An 18,578-nucleotide genomic window follows, 5' to 3' on the forward strand; every position below is an offset into this window, starting at 1 on the left:
CTGCCGGATTCTCGCAGTGCGCTCTGGGAAGTGTAGTCCTGAAGGATCTCACGCTTACTAGCATCCGACCCCGGGGTCGCAATGCATTCTGGGAACTGGAGCACCGCACCCGGGCCACGCTGCATACTGGGAGCTGTAGTTCTCTCCCCCGCGCGTTGGCAGGCCTCGTGGTCAGGCCAGGTTCCGCCCCAGCTTCAGCCCACGTGAATGTTATTTTCCACGGCACGAAAGGGTTAAAGGGGGGTGGGGGCAGGCTCAGGGCCCAGCCAGCACAAACCAGGAGCCGGGGCTACTGGGAACCTCAGGAGGCAACTGCAGCCCAGGGCAGAGCTAGAGCCAGGCCCGGGGCAACAGCTGGAACCACCCCGAGGTGCAGGCAAGTCCTGACCCCTGCAGAGGATTTTTTAAGGGGTTCTGAAAGAGGGCATCGTGCCTAGAACGGGAAGTGTCATCGGATCCCTGCGTAAGTTCACTGTGCACTCAGTTCTTGTCCCAGCACCTCAAATACGAGATAGAAGGGCAGTAAGCATGAGAGGTCTGGAGGGACTGCGTTGTGAGGGCAGACTCAGGAGGCTAGGCCTGCTCACTTGGGGGGGGGGGGGGGTGTACTGGGATCATCTTCAGCAGACAGAAACAAGGGGTCACAATGCGAAACGAGCCGCTTGCAAGTTTAAAACTAACAAGTACTTTTCCACCCAACATGTCATGAAAGGGTGGGACTTGTTGCCAACACATGCAGCAGAAGCTGACAGTTTAGCTGAGCTTCACAAGGGGCGATATCCTTGGAGGAAAGGGGCATTGATCGCTATTGAACCCAAGAGCAACTGGCACAGCCTCTGAATCAGACCTTCCTGGACCTTAATGCTGGAGGCTACAAGAAAGCAACAGTGGAAAAAGACCCTGGTCAGACCTGCTCACCCCCACCTTCCAGCCTTTGCTTGCTGTATGACAGGATACTGGGTAAGATGGACCTGTGGTCTGACCCAGTAAACAGCAGTTATGTTCTTATAGAGACTTGGGGGTGGTTTTGCCCTGCACCCTGCAAGAGCTGGAGGAACATCCCTTCTGCTAGCAGCTCCATGGCACCCACTATGGCCAGAAAGGAGGTTGTAGCCCAGAAGCTGTCTTCAGCAGCACAGCCTAGAGCCAGCATTGCCCCCCAACTTGGAGTCAGGCCCCAGCCTCCTCCACAGGGCTGGGAGATGCTGAGAAAAACCAGGGGGGGAGAGAAGAAGAGAGCTCTCCCCAGCATGTAATTTATAGGAGAGATTTATTTGAAGAAATATTACAACATATAAAAACTACATAAAGTATTAATTTCCACTTGTATAAAGTGGTCGATTATTTTCAATACAAGGCATAATAAAAACATCATCCTTTAAATCCAGAATGCACAGGAGGCGGGGCGGGGGGGGCACTGCACAGCTGATCACTAAAATGATGATTAGTTGAGAACGCAACTGTCACAGACAGCCCTTGAGCTTGGCCGGGGAGACGAACACTGCTCACGGGTACAGCTGAACAACAGACTCAGCATGTCGGACCAAAACAAGGAACAGAACAAAACGAAACAAAAATCAGTGCATGTTTGGGAGTCCTGGAGCTGGAGAAGGAGATGGGAGGGCAAGTGTCAGTCCGCAATTTCCATCTTCTCCACTTTGCTGCTCTCTGTGGAAAGAGGTCAGGCCAGTGAGGCAGCAGGTGAGGCCTGGGCATGGCCACCACCAGGGACTGGCTCTGGTGCCAGCCAGCCCCCCTAACCCCTCAAGCCTGGAGTTTGAAAAGTCTTTCCTCTGGTCTGGGGCTTCTAAGGGACCTGTAATTTTGTGGGCAGACCTGGAAGCTACAGTCCTGCCCTCAGAGAACATGGACAGCAGCTGCAAAGTTTTATGGCCACCCACCCAAGCCCGGGGGCCACCCACCCAAGCCCAGGGGTGTTCCCCCTCAACCCAGTGCTGCATGTACCCATGGCTTCCTCTTTCATCTTGGCCAACCGGCACATCTTGATCTCCAGTCCGATGGCCTTGGCTAGTGGTGGAGGCACTGCATTACCAACCTGTAAAGAGGAATGTGGGACTGTGAGCTCACCCACACCCTGCCCTGCCTGCAGTTCTGGTGCCTGAGGCTGCTGCAGCAGCAGCTCAGCTGTCCTAGTGTCAGTAGCCACTCGGCAACTGTGTCCCTGACAACCTTTGCAGGGGGCAGGGGCACAACACCGTGGGGAGGGAGAATCTGAGGCACCCACCTGTCTGTGCTTGTCAAGGATGTTCCCGAACAGTCTGTAGGTGTCAGGAAAGCCCTGGGACCGTGCACACTCCCGCACGCTCACCACGCGGTGCTGCTCAGGGTGTAGCACACGGCCCTGTGGGGGGATGGGAGACAGGGGTCAGCCACAAGGCAGGCAGCCCTGGAGCCAGGGCTGTGGAGGAGAGGTACTGCACCTTGCCCAGCAGCACCTGCCCCTGTGCAAATTGCCCTGTGGTCACCCCAGGGCAAGGGCCAAGGCCTGGAGGCCTCCTGCTGCATTCATGGGCCATGGAAGGGCAATTCTCAGCCCCACAGGGACTACATCCGTCTCTCCCACCCTTGCTTGCCCAGGTACCACCATACGCACCTGCTTGCCCATGGGTTCGGGGTTGGTGACCGTGGTGCTGAAGAAGCCATCCCACTCAAGGCGCCCATACAGCCCGGCCCAGTGATTGTGCCTGTTGCCCGTGTGGGGCAGACACCAAGGGATGAGCGTGTTGAACTGCCGGTCCGCAGAGTCACAAGGCTTCCCTGGGAGGTGGAAAAGCAGCACATACTTGGGTTGGGCTACCTAAGGCAGAGGGCACAGACACCTGCAGAAAACCAGGGAGTAGCCCTTGTCCCTGCCAAGCAGCCTCTAAGCCAAGATAGGCCTCCTGCACCTGCCCCTAAGCCAAGATGGGCATGGGGCCAGAGCCCCGTCTGCTTTTTGCCCACCCCCAGTACCTTCGGCACAGGAGCAGACACCCCGCAGTGCGCCGGTGCTGCTGCGCCCATTCTTCCTCTCGTGGTGCGTGTAGCGCAGCTTGCGGGTGCTGGTGCCGTCCGACAGCCGTACCTCGATGTTGGGCAGGTCACGCCAGTCTGAGCCAGGTGCCAGGGGGATGTGCCTCATTCGAGCTGCTACCAGTGCACTCATGTCCTGCAGCAGCGAGTTCGAGCCCCGTTACCTCCCTGCAGCCTGACACTAGCTGCCCAGCACCATCCCACACAGGGCTTCTGGTCTGAGTGACCCCCAGACACTGCCCCACAACCACAGCTACCCAAAAAGTCCTCACCTTGCAGATGTGGTCCCTGAGGATGGGCTGATATTGAGAGCCCCGGATCTGCCGCTGGAACCAGGACTGGGGCTCCCCATTGTATGAGATCTCTAGTGCTGAGGCCCCGTTCCTGATCTCGGGCAGGTCAGACATGGTGTCCCGGACCGTGATGGTGCGGAAGGGGCCAGAGTACGTCCTGTGGCGGAGGGGTTGAGGGGCCAGTCAGGCAACCAGTCATGGCCTAACTGCCCTCAGCCCCACAACTCTGACTTGGGGAAGGTGCCATGCTATGGACCTGCCATGCCCTTCCCTGGATATCCAGGGAAATCAGGAGCATCTGCACTGGTTCCATGGGCCCCATCCCACTCCACCCGCCCCCATGGCTACCCACATTCACCTGGTGATATTGCTCACAAACTTCTTGTCATCCACCACAACACTGAGCTGGCAGGCACGGGGCGCAAACACATGCAGTGGCTCAGGGAACATAGGCAGCTTCTCTCCGGGGGCCGCAGCCAAGACAATGGCTCTCCGGCGCGTCTGGGCCACACCATACTGGCCGGCCTGTGGGGAGGGGGCATCCAGAGCCAGCTCCAGCAGGGCATTGGGCTCTTCCACCCCTACACATCACACCCACTCACCCCCTAGGGAAGCAGGTGCCTGAGTGGACACATGACATCTCCACCCAAGCCTACGCCCCAAGCAGAAGGGCCTCGAACCTGACAGAGCCTCTACCCAGGGCAGCCTCATGGAGCCCTGCCAGTGCTGCTCAGGCCCCAGACTCCTACCTGCAGCACGCCGAAGGTGCACTGGTAGCCCATGCGCACGAGGCAGCGTAGCGTGAGCTTGAGCACCATGGAGCGCTTGAAGGAAACAAAGTTGCGCACATTCTCCAGCAGGAAGAAGCGGGGCCGGTAGTAGTCACAGTAGCTGTAGGGACAGGTGGGAGCAGGGACAGTGCAGCAGGGAGACTGGGCCGGGACCCATGACCAGTGAGTAGCCTCACCTGCCCCCACACCCTGCCACCCCCCAAGCACCTCTGGGCTCATACAGTGCCAGGGACCCTTACAACACCAAGGGGTCCAGCTCAGTTGTTATACAGGAGGCCCCAGGGCGGTGCTAGGCCATGGGTGCAATGTGCAGGGGCTAGGGCCATGGGGCTCTCCCCAGGCCAAGCTCTCATGTCACATGGACCTTCCCGTGCTGCAGACTCAGATGCACTGCTGGCAGCTGTGCTGGGACTGCGAGGGACATGCTACATCTGTCCCCTTCCAGCCTCTCTCGGGCTGGAGCTTGGAGACTCCTTCCTCCCATCCACCTCACCCCAGGAGAGCCTCAGTGCCCCCCCACCTGAGGAAGGAGACAACAAGGGAATTCTTGAACTTGGAGTAGGTGCGGGAGTTGAAGCGGTTCATGCCGCTGAAGCCCTGGCAGGGGGGGCCACCACACAGTAGTTCCACATCGCCTTTCTGTGGCAGCTTCTGGCCCAGAGTGTTGGTCTTCTCGCCGGCCATCACCAGCTTCAGCAACACGTTGCAGTCCTCCGTGAATACTGTGCTGCCCGGATTGTTCAGGCGGAAGGCCTGGGCTGCTGGCTCCCACATCTCGATGGCCCACAGTGTCTCTGAGACTCCTGGAGGCAGCATGGAGGTCAGGCTGGGTGGGATGTGCAGAGATTCCTCCCGCCACTCCCAGTCCTCCACCACTCACCCGCTTGGTGGAAGCCCTCAGAGAGGCCCCCACAACCAGAGAAGACATCAAGGGTGCGCAGCTTGGGCAGCTTTGCCTCAGCTGGCTCCTGCTCACTCTGCTCTGAGGCTGACGGTGACTTGCCTTTGCCTTTACCTGCAAGGGGAGGGGAGAGACTCTCAGAAAAGGTGGACCTCCGACCCCTCACTTCACCCAAGGACCTCTCAGCCTCCTTGTCTCATCTCCAGCCCCAAAGCCACCTGGAGTCATGCCCTTTCCCTGCCTGGCTGACCACCAGCAGAGAGGATGCTGAGATAAGGGAGGGCAGAGTTGCCAGCATGAATGGGGGCCTAGCGGATGCCAACACATGGCTTCCTGGGGCAGGCGCCAGCATCAGGGGCTTGGGCTGCGATGGGGATTTGCTAGCCCCTCACAGTGTTGCTCTGAGGGAAGCTGCTTCCTGCCTCGGGGAGGAGCAAGTTTGGTCCCAGGCTCCTGAGAGATGATGCAGGTTCTGGTACAAACCTTCACTCAAATCCACCCAGGCAAGTCCAATGCTCCATCCCATCCCCCAAAATTCCCTGCAGAGGCCAGGGGCAGCTGTGACCAAGAAGCAAGACAGCCCAGAGCAGCCACAACATGAAACTACCTTTGCCTTTCCCTTTGCCCTTGCCCTTGTTCCCGGAGCTGCGGGCGTGGTTAGGGGGGTCCTCAAAGCTCTTGGTCTTCGCGTTGTAAGCCTGAAGGAAAGTAGGGGCCAGAGCTGCACTCGCCTGGTTGGCACCATCTGCCCCTCAAGTCACGGCTGGGATGTGGTGCTCATAGGTACCAAAGCTTCCAAACCCTGAGCCAGGTTGGGCAGCAGGTGGGTGGCGGGGCCCAAGGCTCAGGGCAGCCCCTGCATGATACTGGACAGCTGCTCTCCTACAGCCCCAGCGGTGATGGTCCCTGGACTTGCGTGCACATTACCTCCAGAAAGTAAAAGCGGTCAAGGCCATTGGCCGAGTAGTCCTGGATGCTCTCGGGCAGGTCCTCCCCGTATACCACGGTGCAGCGCCCCTGCACTGCCCGGAAGTCCACTGTGGCTTCCTCATCACTCCAGTACAGCAGATTAATGTCCGAGTGGTAGCTGGCCTTCATGGACTTGTGGGTGTTTTCGGGCCTGCAGGGATCACATATTAGCCCAGGATGGTGGGGAGGATGACTGGGGGAAAGACCATGCCCCTCGCACCATGGCTGTGCTTCCACCTTCCCCCGGTCAGGCTCCTTGGAGGACAGAGCTTGGCTTTCCTGCCCCTGTGGTGGATTTAAGCCAGCAGGGAGCGAGCCAGAGAAAAGCTTGGCTATGTCACCCCAATATGAATTAAACCAAGGCTGGTATTCACCTGTGCGGCACATGGCCTCTGCTCCTGGGCATGCTGGAGGCAGCCCTGGCTCCCCATGGGGTCCTCTACAGCTCCTGTCTGACCCACGAGCTCACTCACCTGTAGAACTTGTAGAGGCGCAGCTTGATATCTGCTTCATTGGGCTTGCCGTTGCTTCGCATGTGACAGAAGATCTCCTTGATGCGGCCCACACGGAAGGGGTCGGGCGCATCCTGGTTGCTGCCCTTGATGTATTCTGAGTACTTGCGGTAATGCTCTGGGTATAGCTCCTCATCCACTGCCTCTTTCTTGGAGCGCTTGGCTGGGCTGGCCGGCTTCATGCTGGGTTGGGGGAGGGGGAGCAGAGCCAGAGTTAAGGACCCCTGGCCTAGGGCGGGAGAGACTGGATTGCTGTCCCACCTGTCCCAAGGGACAGCCCCATGTAGACCCCCTCCTGCCTAACCCAACCAACCTGACTTGGTCTGGGTCACACACCTGGCTCTCTTATGGGCTACTTTACGGGCAAGGGAAGACCTGCCCTGCTTAGCCCCTACCCCTATCCCAGTCACCCACCTGAAGGAGAAGGCATCAGGCAACAGGTAGACGCCATCGCCCACACGGTATTGTACGCCATTCTTGCTGGCTATACCATAGAACATCTTCCCATCCAGCTCCTCCTGGGGCTCAGCTGTCCGGGGGATCTCCTTTTGACGTACCTCGTCCAGCCGTGTGCAGCTCATGCAGAATCTGGTGGACAGAGGCCACAGGCTGAGCGGGAGAGGGCAGGACCAAGCAGAGGGGTGGGGAAAGAGGATGCCATGGGCAGATGGATGGGTGGAAGGAGTCTGGGGCTTGTTCAGGGGAGCGACCGCCTTCTGCAAGTACAGCTCCTAACACAACATCCGCTATGCCGCCACTGTGCTCAAATCACTCAGGCAACCCCACTTGGAAACCAGAGGTGCAGGGCCAACAGGGCCAGGGCTCTATGCCCACATAGAGCCCATTGTGGTGCCATCCTGAAGCTGAGCAACACACATGCATGATGGCAGTGCTGAGGGACTTGGGTAACTCATGGCTCCATGTCAACCTCCCTGGAGAGACCTTTGGGTTCCAGCTGGCTTCCAGACACCCCTACCAGCTGCTCCACCCCACCCTGTGCCCTCACTTGTACTTGTTGTCTTCAGAGGGCTGGGTCTTGGGCGGGGACTCAAACCGTGAGTACTCCTGGTCGTACCACATCTGGTAGAAGTAAGTTCTGCCGTCATCTTCCACCATCTTGATCTCCACGTCCAGCCCCCCCTGCGGGGACATGCAGGGTCACGGGACCTGCCAGCTTTTGCCCCAATGGTGGCATCAGGGAACCCTTTCAGAGCTCCCCAGCAGCAACTGGCCACAACTTAGGTTTTATTCATTCATTAAAGCAAGACAGTCGGCGGACAGGCAACTGCAGTGGGACACTGGATGCCTGGCTTCTTTACCCCCAGCTGCTGTTGATCTGCTGGGAGGCTTGGAGCCAGTGACTCCTGGATCCTTTCCCTTACCTCTCTGGGGCTCAAAGCACCAGGACATGAGCTCAGCCAGCCCATCTCCCTCCAGAGCACACCCTTCCCCAACCCGGAGCAGAGGGTGCCATGCCCACCTCCCTGGCCCAGTTTTCCGAGGGTTGCTTGTAGATGACGTTCACTTTGCCATGGATGTAGGAGAGCTGCATGTCCTCACACTCGTCTACTAGGAAGAGCTCCAGCGGGTCCGAGGTCGCTCCCAGTACAGTATCGCTGCCTCGACAGAACCAGTGGGCATGGAACATCTGCCCACTGCTGTCCTCCCACAGTGCCGTCACCCTGCAGGGGATGGGGGGAGGTGCAGGGGCCAAGTTAGTGCCATCTTGATACTATCAAGAAGAGGGAAGGGCCCAGGCACCCTCATGAAGCTCAGAGACCCTGGGCCAAAAGGCAGCACAGGGGAAGTGATGCTGCCCAACTGGAAGACTGTGGGCAGCTCATTTCCCCTGTGCCCACTCGCCCTGGACTGTCTGGGACAAGACCTTCAGGGCACTCCCCGAAGGTGCATGCCATGTTCAGCATAACAGGCCTGGAACCATTCCAAGGCCTCTGGGATTTATGGCAACAGCAGCAGAAGGGGAGCCCACTCCACCCCACGGACAGGAGACCCATAAGTTGTCCCGATGCCACCCAGGCCCCTCCCTCAGCCTGGCCCTGACAGACCTGGCAAGGTACAGGGGCTTGGTGGGGTCGTCAGGGCTCACGGAGACGCAGTCGCCCACCTCCAGGGTCTCCAAGTCAATGCACACCTTCTGGTAATAGTCCTTCTTGGCATCACTCTGCAGGCAGAGGCTCGAAGTCAGGAAGATGCCAGAGCAACCAGTACATGCTCATGGCCACCATGGTCCCAGTCCTCAGCAGTGCCACCCGACCACAGATGGGACCCAGTGCTGCAGTCACACTGCTGCAGCTATCACCACCTGATCACACTGAGGTACCACCCCATAAGCCCTGTGGCAGCAGGAAGGCAGAGGCCAGCCCTTCTTCCCCCTTCCTCTCACCTTGATGGGCTCCCCCACCCAGGAGATGCGGCTTTTGTTTTGTTTCTTCTTCCTGCCCTGCAGCATCTTCTTAGGCGATGGCATCTCAGGTATGTTGTCGTCCACCTCTTCGTCTTCATCGGCCTCCCGCACAGCCAGGTTGGGGCACCTGGGAGGGCAGTGGGACAGCTAGTGACCCACAGTGAGGACCCCCCTAACTCTGTCCAGGAGCAGCCCTCCCCCTCCCTCATCCCCAGAACACAGCTGAGCTTGTCTCTTCCACCCTCCCCAGCAGCTACTGGAGCTGGCTGCATGGGACCAAGGTGCTCAGCTAGGTCCTAGCTGCCAGCTCCCAGGCAGACCAAGACCAAGCCCAAGCCCAAGCCCAAGGAGTCCTGCATTCTCCTGCCCCACTACTCTGCCCCAGGCTCTGCTCACCTCCGCTGCAGGCAGGCCTGCTTGCTCCGCCCACTCCCACCAAATTTCACCATGTTCTGGCAGGCCTTGCACTTCCCACACTCCGGCTGCTGGCAGACCTGGGGAGAAGGGGGTGGCTGAGTAGGGGGCCGTGGGATCATGCTGGCAGCAAAGGGGACAGTTGGGGCCAGAGGGGCCTGGGGAGCCTGCGGCTCTGGACAGGGAAGAGCTCACATGTGGCACAAAGCCCAGAGTGGCACTGCGTCTTTCCCTTTGCCAGGTGACTGGCTCCCAGCTCGGGGGGGGAAAGAAAGGTGCCTTACTGTGGCCCCAGCCCGGTACCTCACAGACGCCGCAGCGCCGGCGCTTCATGGCATTCTCCTTGTCATCCTCCTTCTCGTTCTTCTCAATCTGCTCCGAGAAGAAGGTGTCGAAGATGAGGTAGACCAGCTTGGTGGTGGTGGCCTTGGTAGGACCCTTGTCTTTGTCAATCTTGGTGGGATGCCGGATGGCCTGCCTCCGTGCAGCCCGCCTGCCACCAAAAGCTAGGTTAGGGGCAGCAACTGGGGCAGGAGGGGGTTTCAGCTCCCACTCCTGGCCCCAGCTCACAGGACGACAGCGAGGAGTTCCATTCGTTGCACAGCATGGGGATGTCCCAGCCCACCCCTGCTCAGCTTCTCCCCAGCTATATCCCACCTCTTCCCCAGCGTGACCCCAGCCAGCTTGATAAGGTCTCGCATACAAGGCGTGATAAGGACAGGTGGCTCGTCACTGTCCCCTGCCTCATCGTAGCTTTCCACCTGCTCCACCACAAACTGCGCGTGCCGCAGCAGCGAGTCCTCCGTGAAGCGGTTGAAATTCAGCCCAGCTGGGGGCACCGTGGTCTGCAGGAACATAGGAAGGAGGTAGGGGGAGCGTCACTGGCTACCTTGCAGCTGGACATCTGAGGCCCCCAACTCCCCTCCTACCCCTGGCTTGGTCTATGACCACTGTGAGTAACCACAGATGCTTGGGCTGGCAGTTTGTTCCCTGAGGCCAAACCCTGCTCCAGCAGCAGAAGGGCAAGAGTGGGAAGGGCTGGGGCAACTAGGGTCTAGGTAGTCTGGTGCAAGGGGGCCGGCGAGGGCCAGGGCCACACCTCGATCTTGTTGAGCAGGTCCTCATAACTGACGTCAGGGTTGTTCTGCAGGAACTCCACCACGATCTTGCTCATGTAGATTTTCTCCTGCATCAGGGCAAAGGTGGGTGCATACTCCTCGCTGGGCTCCATCAGGATGTAGTCTGCAAAGGCTGAGCACAGGGACAGCACGCAGGGCATCAGTGACGGCCCGTGGGCTGGCCGCAGTGCCAGGGGCAAAGGACAGGCCTCGCTGGCTAGCTCCTCACACACCTACCTGTTGTGAAGCCGATCAAAGCCTTCTCTCCTCCATCGAAGCCCGTGATCCACCAGGCGTTGATGGGGCCCAGCTTCTTGGCTCTCACGCCACCTGCACAAGGGAATGGGGAGCCTTGGTGAGCAGGGAAGGGATGATCCCCCCCCCCCCCCCCCGTGTCCCCTGTCCCACTGGCACCAGGGAACAGGAGGATTAAGGGATCAGAGGGCCTGAGCCAATTCTGACTGCAGCCACTCAGAGAGCAGCCAACATTCAGCACAGGTCTGTGTGCCACAAATGCTGGCCCAGCCAGAGCCCCACTGCTTTAGAGACTGCCCCATCTCAGCCCCCCCAAACTGCTTCACCAAAGGTAGTACCACCATCCCTGCCAGGAGCCCAGGCTAATGGGATGCAGCCATGAAGGCCTCAAGGCTCTGGTTGGACCCCGGAGATGCATGCGCAGGGGCGTCCCATGAAGGGTGCTCACCATCCAGGCAGGGGTTGTCGTCATAGATGGGCTTCACAACGCCACTGAAATACAGCTCGATGTTGCGCTCAATCAACCCCGTGTCGAACGGGCACAAATGCCCTTTCTTATCATAGACACTGTGTTGGATGGCAAGAGAACAGGCTGTTTTCCCATAGCACTCCAATCCAATGCCCCAACCATGTTATAGCCAACAATGTCTCAATGCTAGATCCCAACCATCCCCCAGGCCAAGTCCTGCCCTGACCCATCCCAGGCCAGCCTGGAACCACCACGTGTTTCCCCAGCTAGGGCAGAGAGGACTGACGCCCAGCACCCACAGGTGCTGCTTCCATGGGCATGCAGCATCCGTCAGCTGTAACTCAGCACTTGGATGGGGCTTACCTGAAGGAGGTGACTTTGTGCTGGGGCAGGTCCTCATAACTTTCAAACCCGTCCTCATTGGCATCGAAAATGGACAAGCGCTCATCCGTCAGCATCTCCGGCTCCTCCAGCTGAAGCGAAAGGAGGGAGGCACGCACATGCCACTTTTAGCTCCAGCTCCCAGCCCCATGGCCACAAGCTTGAGCCCACCCACAAGGTTCTTACTGCATCAGCGGGATCCCCCTGGAAGAACTTGAGATCGGGGTCATCTAGATACTGCCGACAGTCAACACACTTGGGGGGTGTGGTCTGCCAGGGAGACAACACAAGATGTCATGAGTCAACAGCCTCAGCATCACTATCACGTATGAGTCCTCCCCGCCACTCCAGGCCAAGCCAGGCCAGCCCCCCAGGGGACCAGTCACCCCAAACCCTCACACTCTGCACAGACAGGATCTGTGTATTCACCCCTACTTACTCTAGCAGGCGGCAGTGTTTTAACCTGAGTCACTTCATCTTTTATCTCAGACCTGGGCACAAAACACAGGGGCAAGGACAGAAGGTGGGGGGTCAAACACAACCAAGCCAAGTTGCTCCCACAGGCCCAGACCTGAGGGCTAGTGTTCACACTCCCTGTCCAGCAGGGATGGGCAGCCCCAGGCACTGCCCAGACTCCTGCTGTGCTTCCAGAGATGGTAAAAGCCAGGTGCCCATGTCCAGGACCACACAGCATGGAGCCTGAGATGGTTGAACACAAGTGCAGAAACCAGCCAGGTGCTTGGATGCTAGGGGGCCATCAGCTGCTCTTACCCTTCTTTGGTTTCAATTTTAACTCTTTTTTCATCCTGCTCCTGAAGAGGATGAGAGAAAGCAGTGTCAGAGCAGGGGGGCCCCCACAGTAACCTGGTCAGCCCGAAGCTCTGTCTCCACCGCAGTCTAACCACCCTCTGTCATAACTCCAGCAAGCCCTTCCCCTGTGCACCTTTTCATCTGGCTCCTCTTCCTCCTCCTGCTCCGTGCTCATCTCCTGCTTCACCTCTCCATTCACCTCATCTGACTTGCGCTTGTTGGATCTGCAGGGGGCAAAGGCAGGATTGGGCTGGAGGGTGTTGGCTTCTAACAAAGCTGGCCATGTGGTGAAGGCAGCCCCATGCCGCCAGGACCCAGCCTAGCCACCTTCACAGGGACTCTGAACACCCTGGGCAGCCAGGCAAAACCACATGGGGAAGAGAAAGGAAAGGTTTTTTTGTTTTTGTTTTTTTTTTGGGGGGGGGGGGGAGGAGGAGAGGATATTCCATGGGGGGATGGTGTGCACACAATGTACTGACCCTTTGGCAAACATGGCCAGGATGGTGGGCTGCCGGCCAGAGCTCCGTGTGACCCTGGCACTGCCGGGGGACTCTGGCAAAGGAAAGGGCGTGTCATTGGCACCGTGCAGGGAGGTGGGGTGATGGGGGAGAGTGGCAGGGGCAGGGGTAGGGGCAGGGGCAGCTCAGGAGTTACTTTTGCTCTCGCCGTTGGATTTGCTCCTCCGTGCCTTGCGAGCCTTTGCTGCAGGCCCCAAGGAGAAGGAGGAAGAGGAGGGAGCTGTGGCTTCCTCCAGCTCCATGGCACTGTCCTCCTCCCCCTCAGGGCCAGCCCGCTCGGAGTCCTCATCACTGCCATAGGTGCCGTTCTCCGAGCACCCATTGGACTTCTGGCCGAGCACTGCAGTGTCCCCATTCCCTACTGAAAGCTCCCGGCGCAGCACGGCCTTCACCAGGGCCAGGTAGCCCTCCTGCAAAGCAAGGCAAAGTGCACTCAGCATGACCTGCCCCAGACCTTCCCCAACCCATGTCCTGTGGCCACGCAGCTACTGCCCACCTCCGAGAGCTCCTTTTGGAGCAGTTGGGTCTCAAGGTCATGCAACTGGTTCTGCACATCTGCCTGCAAGAAGCCATGGACCAGGCTCAACTTCTCACGCACACATTCCTGCAGGGACACAGAGGAAGAGAATACTTTGCTGGGAATAAGCCATCACAGTCACCTCTGCCCCCCACAGGTCTCCTGGGGCACCTGAGGGAAGTCACAGGTTGCCCCATGATCCCCATCCTGCCCATCTGTTGCTGCATGACTAGCAGCTTGCAGCACAGAACAGTTGTGGGCACAGGACTGAAAGCCCCTGCAGAGAACGCAATGAAATCTCAGGACAGCTTGTAGTCATATTCACAGAAGTAGGTGTGAATGGGACTAAGGCTCCTGTCAGGCAGGAAAGCATAGGGATGACAGCAGAGCCCTACCTTCTCACTTAAGCCATCTTCATCCTTCTCTAGGTCCTGAAGCCTGCAAGACAGATAAGCTGCTGTCACAACCCCAGGTGTTTCACTCCCCCAGGTAACAATCTCATGCTTCTCTGCAAACCAGCTGGAAGTACCAGGGCAGATTTCCCAGGCACACTAGCAGGAAAAGGGATAGGGAACACCTCCCACAGAGGCCTGTGCCCTGCCAGTGCTGGCAGCCCAGACTGGACTGATGCCACATGGGGAGCTCCTAAGTCCCACTGGAGACTGATAGAAAACAGGACTGAGGCTGCTTCCAACTGCATGACGGGTCCTGATCACTTGGGAGATGCAGGAAGTGATGCTCTGTAAACAAGCCAGGGTGACAAGCATGGAGACTGGGCTTCTTTGTGGAAACCCCAGGTCCCACTCTTGGACACGAAAGGAAAACTTGCAACATGGCCTGAGGGCTCGGGCTTCCACAGCATTTGCTCACTTAAAAAACGAACTTTAGCCCATCTCCCTCCTGAGGGGGTTGCCCTGGCCAGAAGAGGCCAACACAAGCTAGTGCAACACCATGGGACTTTTTGGTCCCTCTAGGACAGCTCCCGGCTACAACACACACTTCCTACCCTACTGCAGCTCCACAAACCCCCATGGTCAGGGCCAAGGGCCTGCAAGTCTGGGGCTGCCATCAGAGAGACTGAGATCCCACTGCAGCCGCAGCAAAGGCCAGACAAGGAGCACCAGGATGAGTACAGGACAGTGCCAGTGCCTGGGCCTGGGTGGAACTCCCTTATGTGCTAGGGATGGGTACTAAGGGCACACACAATGAGGTCACAGGCTGTGGCTGTGCCTGGCAGGGACAAACAAGGAGACTAGGCAGTGGCTGCAGGGGGACACAAACTCACAAGGCTCCTGCGAGGGAAGGCAGGAAGAGGCCCAGGCCCTGGCCTGCCCAGGCTTTGCCTCCATATGGGGAGAGCACCATGGAGCACCTCTGTCTGGCAGAGGACAGGACGCGAGGGGCCAGCGCCACTCGCTGTGCTGTGATGCAGTCCATCCAGGGCATGTGGGGAACAAGGTCTGCCCCGCAGAGCCCGGCAGGGACAGGCCAAAGGGGAGGAGCCTTGACTGCTCTCACAGGCGGGCCCAGCAGCGGGGATGCTGGCGCCCCAATCTCTCCTCACTCAGGCGCCATGGCGCTCCCTGCTGCCCTCGGATGAGCTCCCGTGTTCCCTCCTTGGAAGGCTCACACGATACCACCTCCTCTGCACAGCGGTGACGCCCTGGGCCCTTGCCTGACTGCCCAGGGGCCCAGTTGGCAGACGGCCCACAGGGAGCGGGTGTGTGCCGGCAGCCACTGAGGCCACGTGGGCTCCCCGTTCCCGCGCACTCCCCACCGCGCCTGCTCCCGGCCCCTGCCCCTGCCCCTGCCCTGCCAGCAGCTCTGCAGATGGGCCAAGCAGCACAGCCCACCACAGACGCCTGGCCCCAGTGGGTGGGGGGGGCAGGGGGAGACAGCAGGTCCTATGTCCCACCCTCTTCACCAGGAGAGGAGCCATGCAGGGAACCCGAGGAGGATGGGGGCTGTGCTCAGTGCCAGGGTTGCAGGACTGCCTGGCCGGAAGAGGTGTGATGGGGCCCAGGCAGCCCTGGTCTGACTTGCCAAGGCTGCCTGGGGGCTGCTCCGTGGTCGAGCATGGGGAGGCAGCAGAGATGCCCCTGCTGCTCCCGTTCAGCGGTGCCGGCTGGACAATGGCAGTGAGGCAAAGCAGCCTTACAGGAAGCACGCGCCACGTGCAGCTCCCGGTGCCGCTGCTGCCACCACCAGCCTTGCCAGTTGGACGGCCCACCCGGGCTGGCGCTCACCCTGCCCTGTGGCTGGATGCAGAGGGCCCCAGTCTGTCCCTGGCATGGCCCCGGCTGTGCGATTCAGGCCTCTGGGCTGGGAGACAGCGCCAAGCTAACTCCAAACCAAGTGCAGCCGAACTCTGAGGCCAGCTCCTCGTGCGCGGTGAGGGAGGACAGGACATCTGGGACTGTCCTCAGCCCCCTGCCCCTCCCCCCACTGCAGCCTGGGGAAATGAGGGGCTCAAGGTGGCCCGGCTGCCAAGCTGAGGGGCCCCGCGGGCTGCCCCAGCACCAAGACAAAGGCAGCTGCTGGGGGGATGATCACAGGCACGGTTGGCGGGAGTGCCTGTGAGCAGGGTCCTGCTGGGTGGGGGTGGCCGTGGCGCCATGTCTGCCCCCCCGCCCATGCCAGGATGGCGAGAGTGTCCAGCGCAGCTGCAGCTCCCCCCCCCCAGCCCTGCCACCAGGTGATGGGACACGGCACCACTTCCTGTCCCAAACGGCTGGGGGGGCAGGGGGCACAGCTCAAAGCAGTTGGGACCAGGCTACCCCCTCCCACAGCTCCAGGACGTGCCCCTGTGCCAGGGCTGCACCCCGCGGCCAGCCAGGCCGACAAAGCACACCCCGACACAGCCCCGGGGCAGCACGTGGGGCCAGGCGCCTGGCGGGGGTGACCCCGAGGCAGGGGTGACCCTGCTGAAGCGAAGGGCCTGATCCTGGGGGTGCGTCCCGGCCCCGGGGGCACGATGCAGGAGTCAGGGCGGGGGACCAGACCCCGGGGGACCCGATCCTGGGCGCAGAGGCCGGGCCCGGGTCCTGAGCGCGGGGGTCCCGATTCGGGGCCCGGCACTCACCGGCGGCGGAGCGCGGCGGGCAGCGCGAGCGCGGGCGCGGGCGGCGGCGGGGCGGCCCGGGCCGGCATCGGGCTCGGGGCGGGGGCGCGGGAGCCGAGGCCGGGCGCGGGCGGCGATTTCGCGCGGAAACCAGCGCCGGGGGGAGGGGCGGCGCCGACCATCCGGCGCGCGGGGGGGGCGGGCGCTACCACTGCCGGGGGAGACTGTTCCACGCGCGGGGGTGATACCACTACTGGGTGGGGGGGTGGGCTGTTCCACGCGTGCGGAGGAGGCAGGCGATACCATTACGGGGGGGGCTATTCCACGCGTGGGGGGTGGAGAGCGCACTACCACTGCCTTGAGGGGGGGGAGCTGTTCCATGAGGGTGGGGGGAGAGCGGCTCCAGGACTGTTCCACGCGCGGGGTGGGGGGCAGATGGGCGGAACCAATCTCATAGGGAGAAGGAGGTACTACGAGGACCCAAGTGGGAGGGGGGTGAAGGATGATGGTGCGGTCGGGGTTGGGGTGGCCGAGCGAGGTGGAACGTACCACTGAGGGCGGGAGAACGGGGGTGCCCAGGGGAAAAGCAGTTGGGATGTACCATCCTCTTCCTAGGGACGGGGTGGGCTGTACCACGTCCCCAAAAGGTCTATAAGGAGCTTTGGAACATACCTGGTCGGACTGCCGTTGGGACGTACCAACCTCACACGCCAGGGGGAAACGGCGCGTACCAAATGCCTCCCTGCCTACGGGCTGACAGTTGGGCGGCTCTCGACTCCTCGGGGCGGGGCTTGGAATGTACCATGTGCGTCCAGGGGAAAGGGGGACTGAAGGGCTGTACCCTAGGGAGGGAGTGGGATGTACCAAGTGTGCCAAGAGTAGAGGGGGCAAATGGGACGTACCATTCTTTTGAGGAGGACTGGGAGGAACCATTTTCACATACAACACAGGGAGAGTTGAGACATACCATCCTTAGGAGGTGTCGGGTGTACCACCGAGAGCTGCGGGGCTGTTGGAATGTACCATAATCACACGGAGGAGGGCAGATGGTACCATTCTAGCAGGCAGCTGGGTGTGCAGGGGACAGGGGTAGGTGGCAGGCGTTGTGCACACACGGGAGCACCTGTGCCCTTTTGCTCTGGCATGTGCACATGCTCCTTACACACACGTGTAGCCCTTATACACTCAGACTTGTGCCCCCACTCATGCACATGACACAGCCGGGCATGCAGGGGGAGATGAGCATGCACACCCCACCCCCCCAGCATGCATGCTCCCACCTGCTCTTGCACACGTGCTCCCAATCTGAATGTCACCAACATCTAAAAGTGCAAATGGGCCCAGGCCCCACTGGCCGGCCGGCCGCCCTGCTCACTGTCTCTGCAGAGCACGGGAAGGGAGAGGAGATATCACCTCCAAGACCAACCTCCAGCCTGCTGGGGTGGGCACCCTCTTGGAGGGGGGACAATCCAGGTTCCCACCCCCGCTCCAGCTGGGCAGGGCCTGGAACCCAGGGGTCCTGCGCCTGGGACCCCCGAGGAACCTAAAGAGCCACTGCAGCCTCCCCCCAGCCAGGAAATGCTGGGGTGGGGGGTGTAACCCTGGGTGCTCCGGACTGGGGGTCCTACACCTCCCAGTCAGGTGCAGGGTACACGGGGGTGCAGGGCTCCCTCGTAGGCACCAGGGGGCGCTGCTCCCTCTCACACCTGCAGTCCTCTTCCAGGTGCCTGGGGCTGGGGGGGGAGCTCTGCAGGACCAGGGGGTTCCCCAGGCAGCCAGATATCCCTGCTCCCGTTCCCCCGTGCCCCCCGCCCCCCAGGCTATTTTGGGATTTCTGCTTCTGGCTGCGGAAGCCTGGAGGAACTGATGCAGAAAGGAGAAGCCAGGCCCCAGCCCTCAGTCTGGCTGGAGCCTGCAGTGCGCCCCCCTCCCCACCCCACCAGGCCCCTCCTTCCATGAATCCCTGCCCCATGCTTGCTGCGCTTGCCCTGCAGCTCCCTCCTGGTTTCAATCAAGCTGCAGCCGCTGAGAAGGCAGCCGGGATGGACGGGCCCCTTCCGGAGCTCAGATCCAGCACCCCCCACCCCAGCCAGCCCCCTACCTGGCTCCCG

General features: G+C 60.5%; 1 protein-coding gene and 1 long non-coding RNA gene across 3 annotated transcripts; one reads left to right on the plus strand and one right to left on the minus strand.

Annotated features, from left to right (window-relative positions):
* Window positions 1-1,333, plus strand: LOC132252107 (uncharacterized). The gene is made up of 2 exons (XR_009463858.1): window positions 1-463; window positions 713-1,333. It is a non-coding gene; the product is annotated as an uncharacterized LOC132252107 (long non-coding RNA).
* Window positions 1,254-16,600, minus strand: DNMT1 (DNA methyltransferase 1). Of its 2 annotated transcripts, XM_059732216.1 has the most exons (34): window positions 16,489-16,600; window positions 13,802-13,844; window positions 13,386-13,493; window positions 13,026-13,299; window positions 12,851-12,923; window positions 12,505-12,595; window positions 12,333-12,373; window positions 12,001-12,052; window positions 11,748-11,831; window positions 11,544-11,653; window positions 11,160-11,278; window positions 10,694-10,786; window positions 10,438-10,589; window positions 9,996-10,183; window positions 9,642-9,831; window positions 9,321-9,418; window positions 8,904-9,051; window positions 8,566-8,681; window positions 7,980-8,181; window positions 7,506-7,639; window positions 6,914-7,087; window positions 6,461-6,682; window positions 5,946-6,138; window positions 5,626-5,716; window positions 4,998-5,132; window positions 4,638-4,920; window positions 4,076-4,217; window positions 3,685-3,851; window positions 3,306-3,483; window positions 2,974-3,169; window positions 2,615-2,778; window positions 2,246-2,362; window positions 1,966-2,056; window positions 1,541-1,668 (listed from the first exon to the last, which is right to left on the minus strand). In XM_059732216.1, the coding sequence occupies exons 1-34, from the start codon at window positions 16,554-16,556 to the stop codon at window positions 1,631-1,633; spliced, it is 4,575 nt and encodes a 1,524-aa protein (XP_059588199.1). In that variant the 5' UTR covers window positions 16,557-16,600; the 3' UTR covers window positions 1,541-1,630. The 2 variants fall into 2 exon arrangements, with proteins under 2 accessions (XP_059588198.1, XP_059588199.1); XM_059732215.1 differs by lacking the exon at window positions 1,966-2,056 and having other exon boundaries at window positions 1,254-1,668.
* Between the last annotated feature and the right edge of the window lie 1,978 nt (window positions 16,601-18,578).

The sequence above is a fragment of the Alligator mississippiensis genome, chromosome 8 (assembly GCF_030867095.1).
Source record: "Alligator mississippiensis isolate rAllMis1 chromosome 8, rAllMis1, whole genome shotgun sequence".
NCBI lineage: Eukaryota > Metazoa > Chordata > Crocodylia > Alligatoridae > Alligator > Alligator mississippiensis.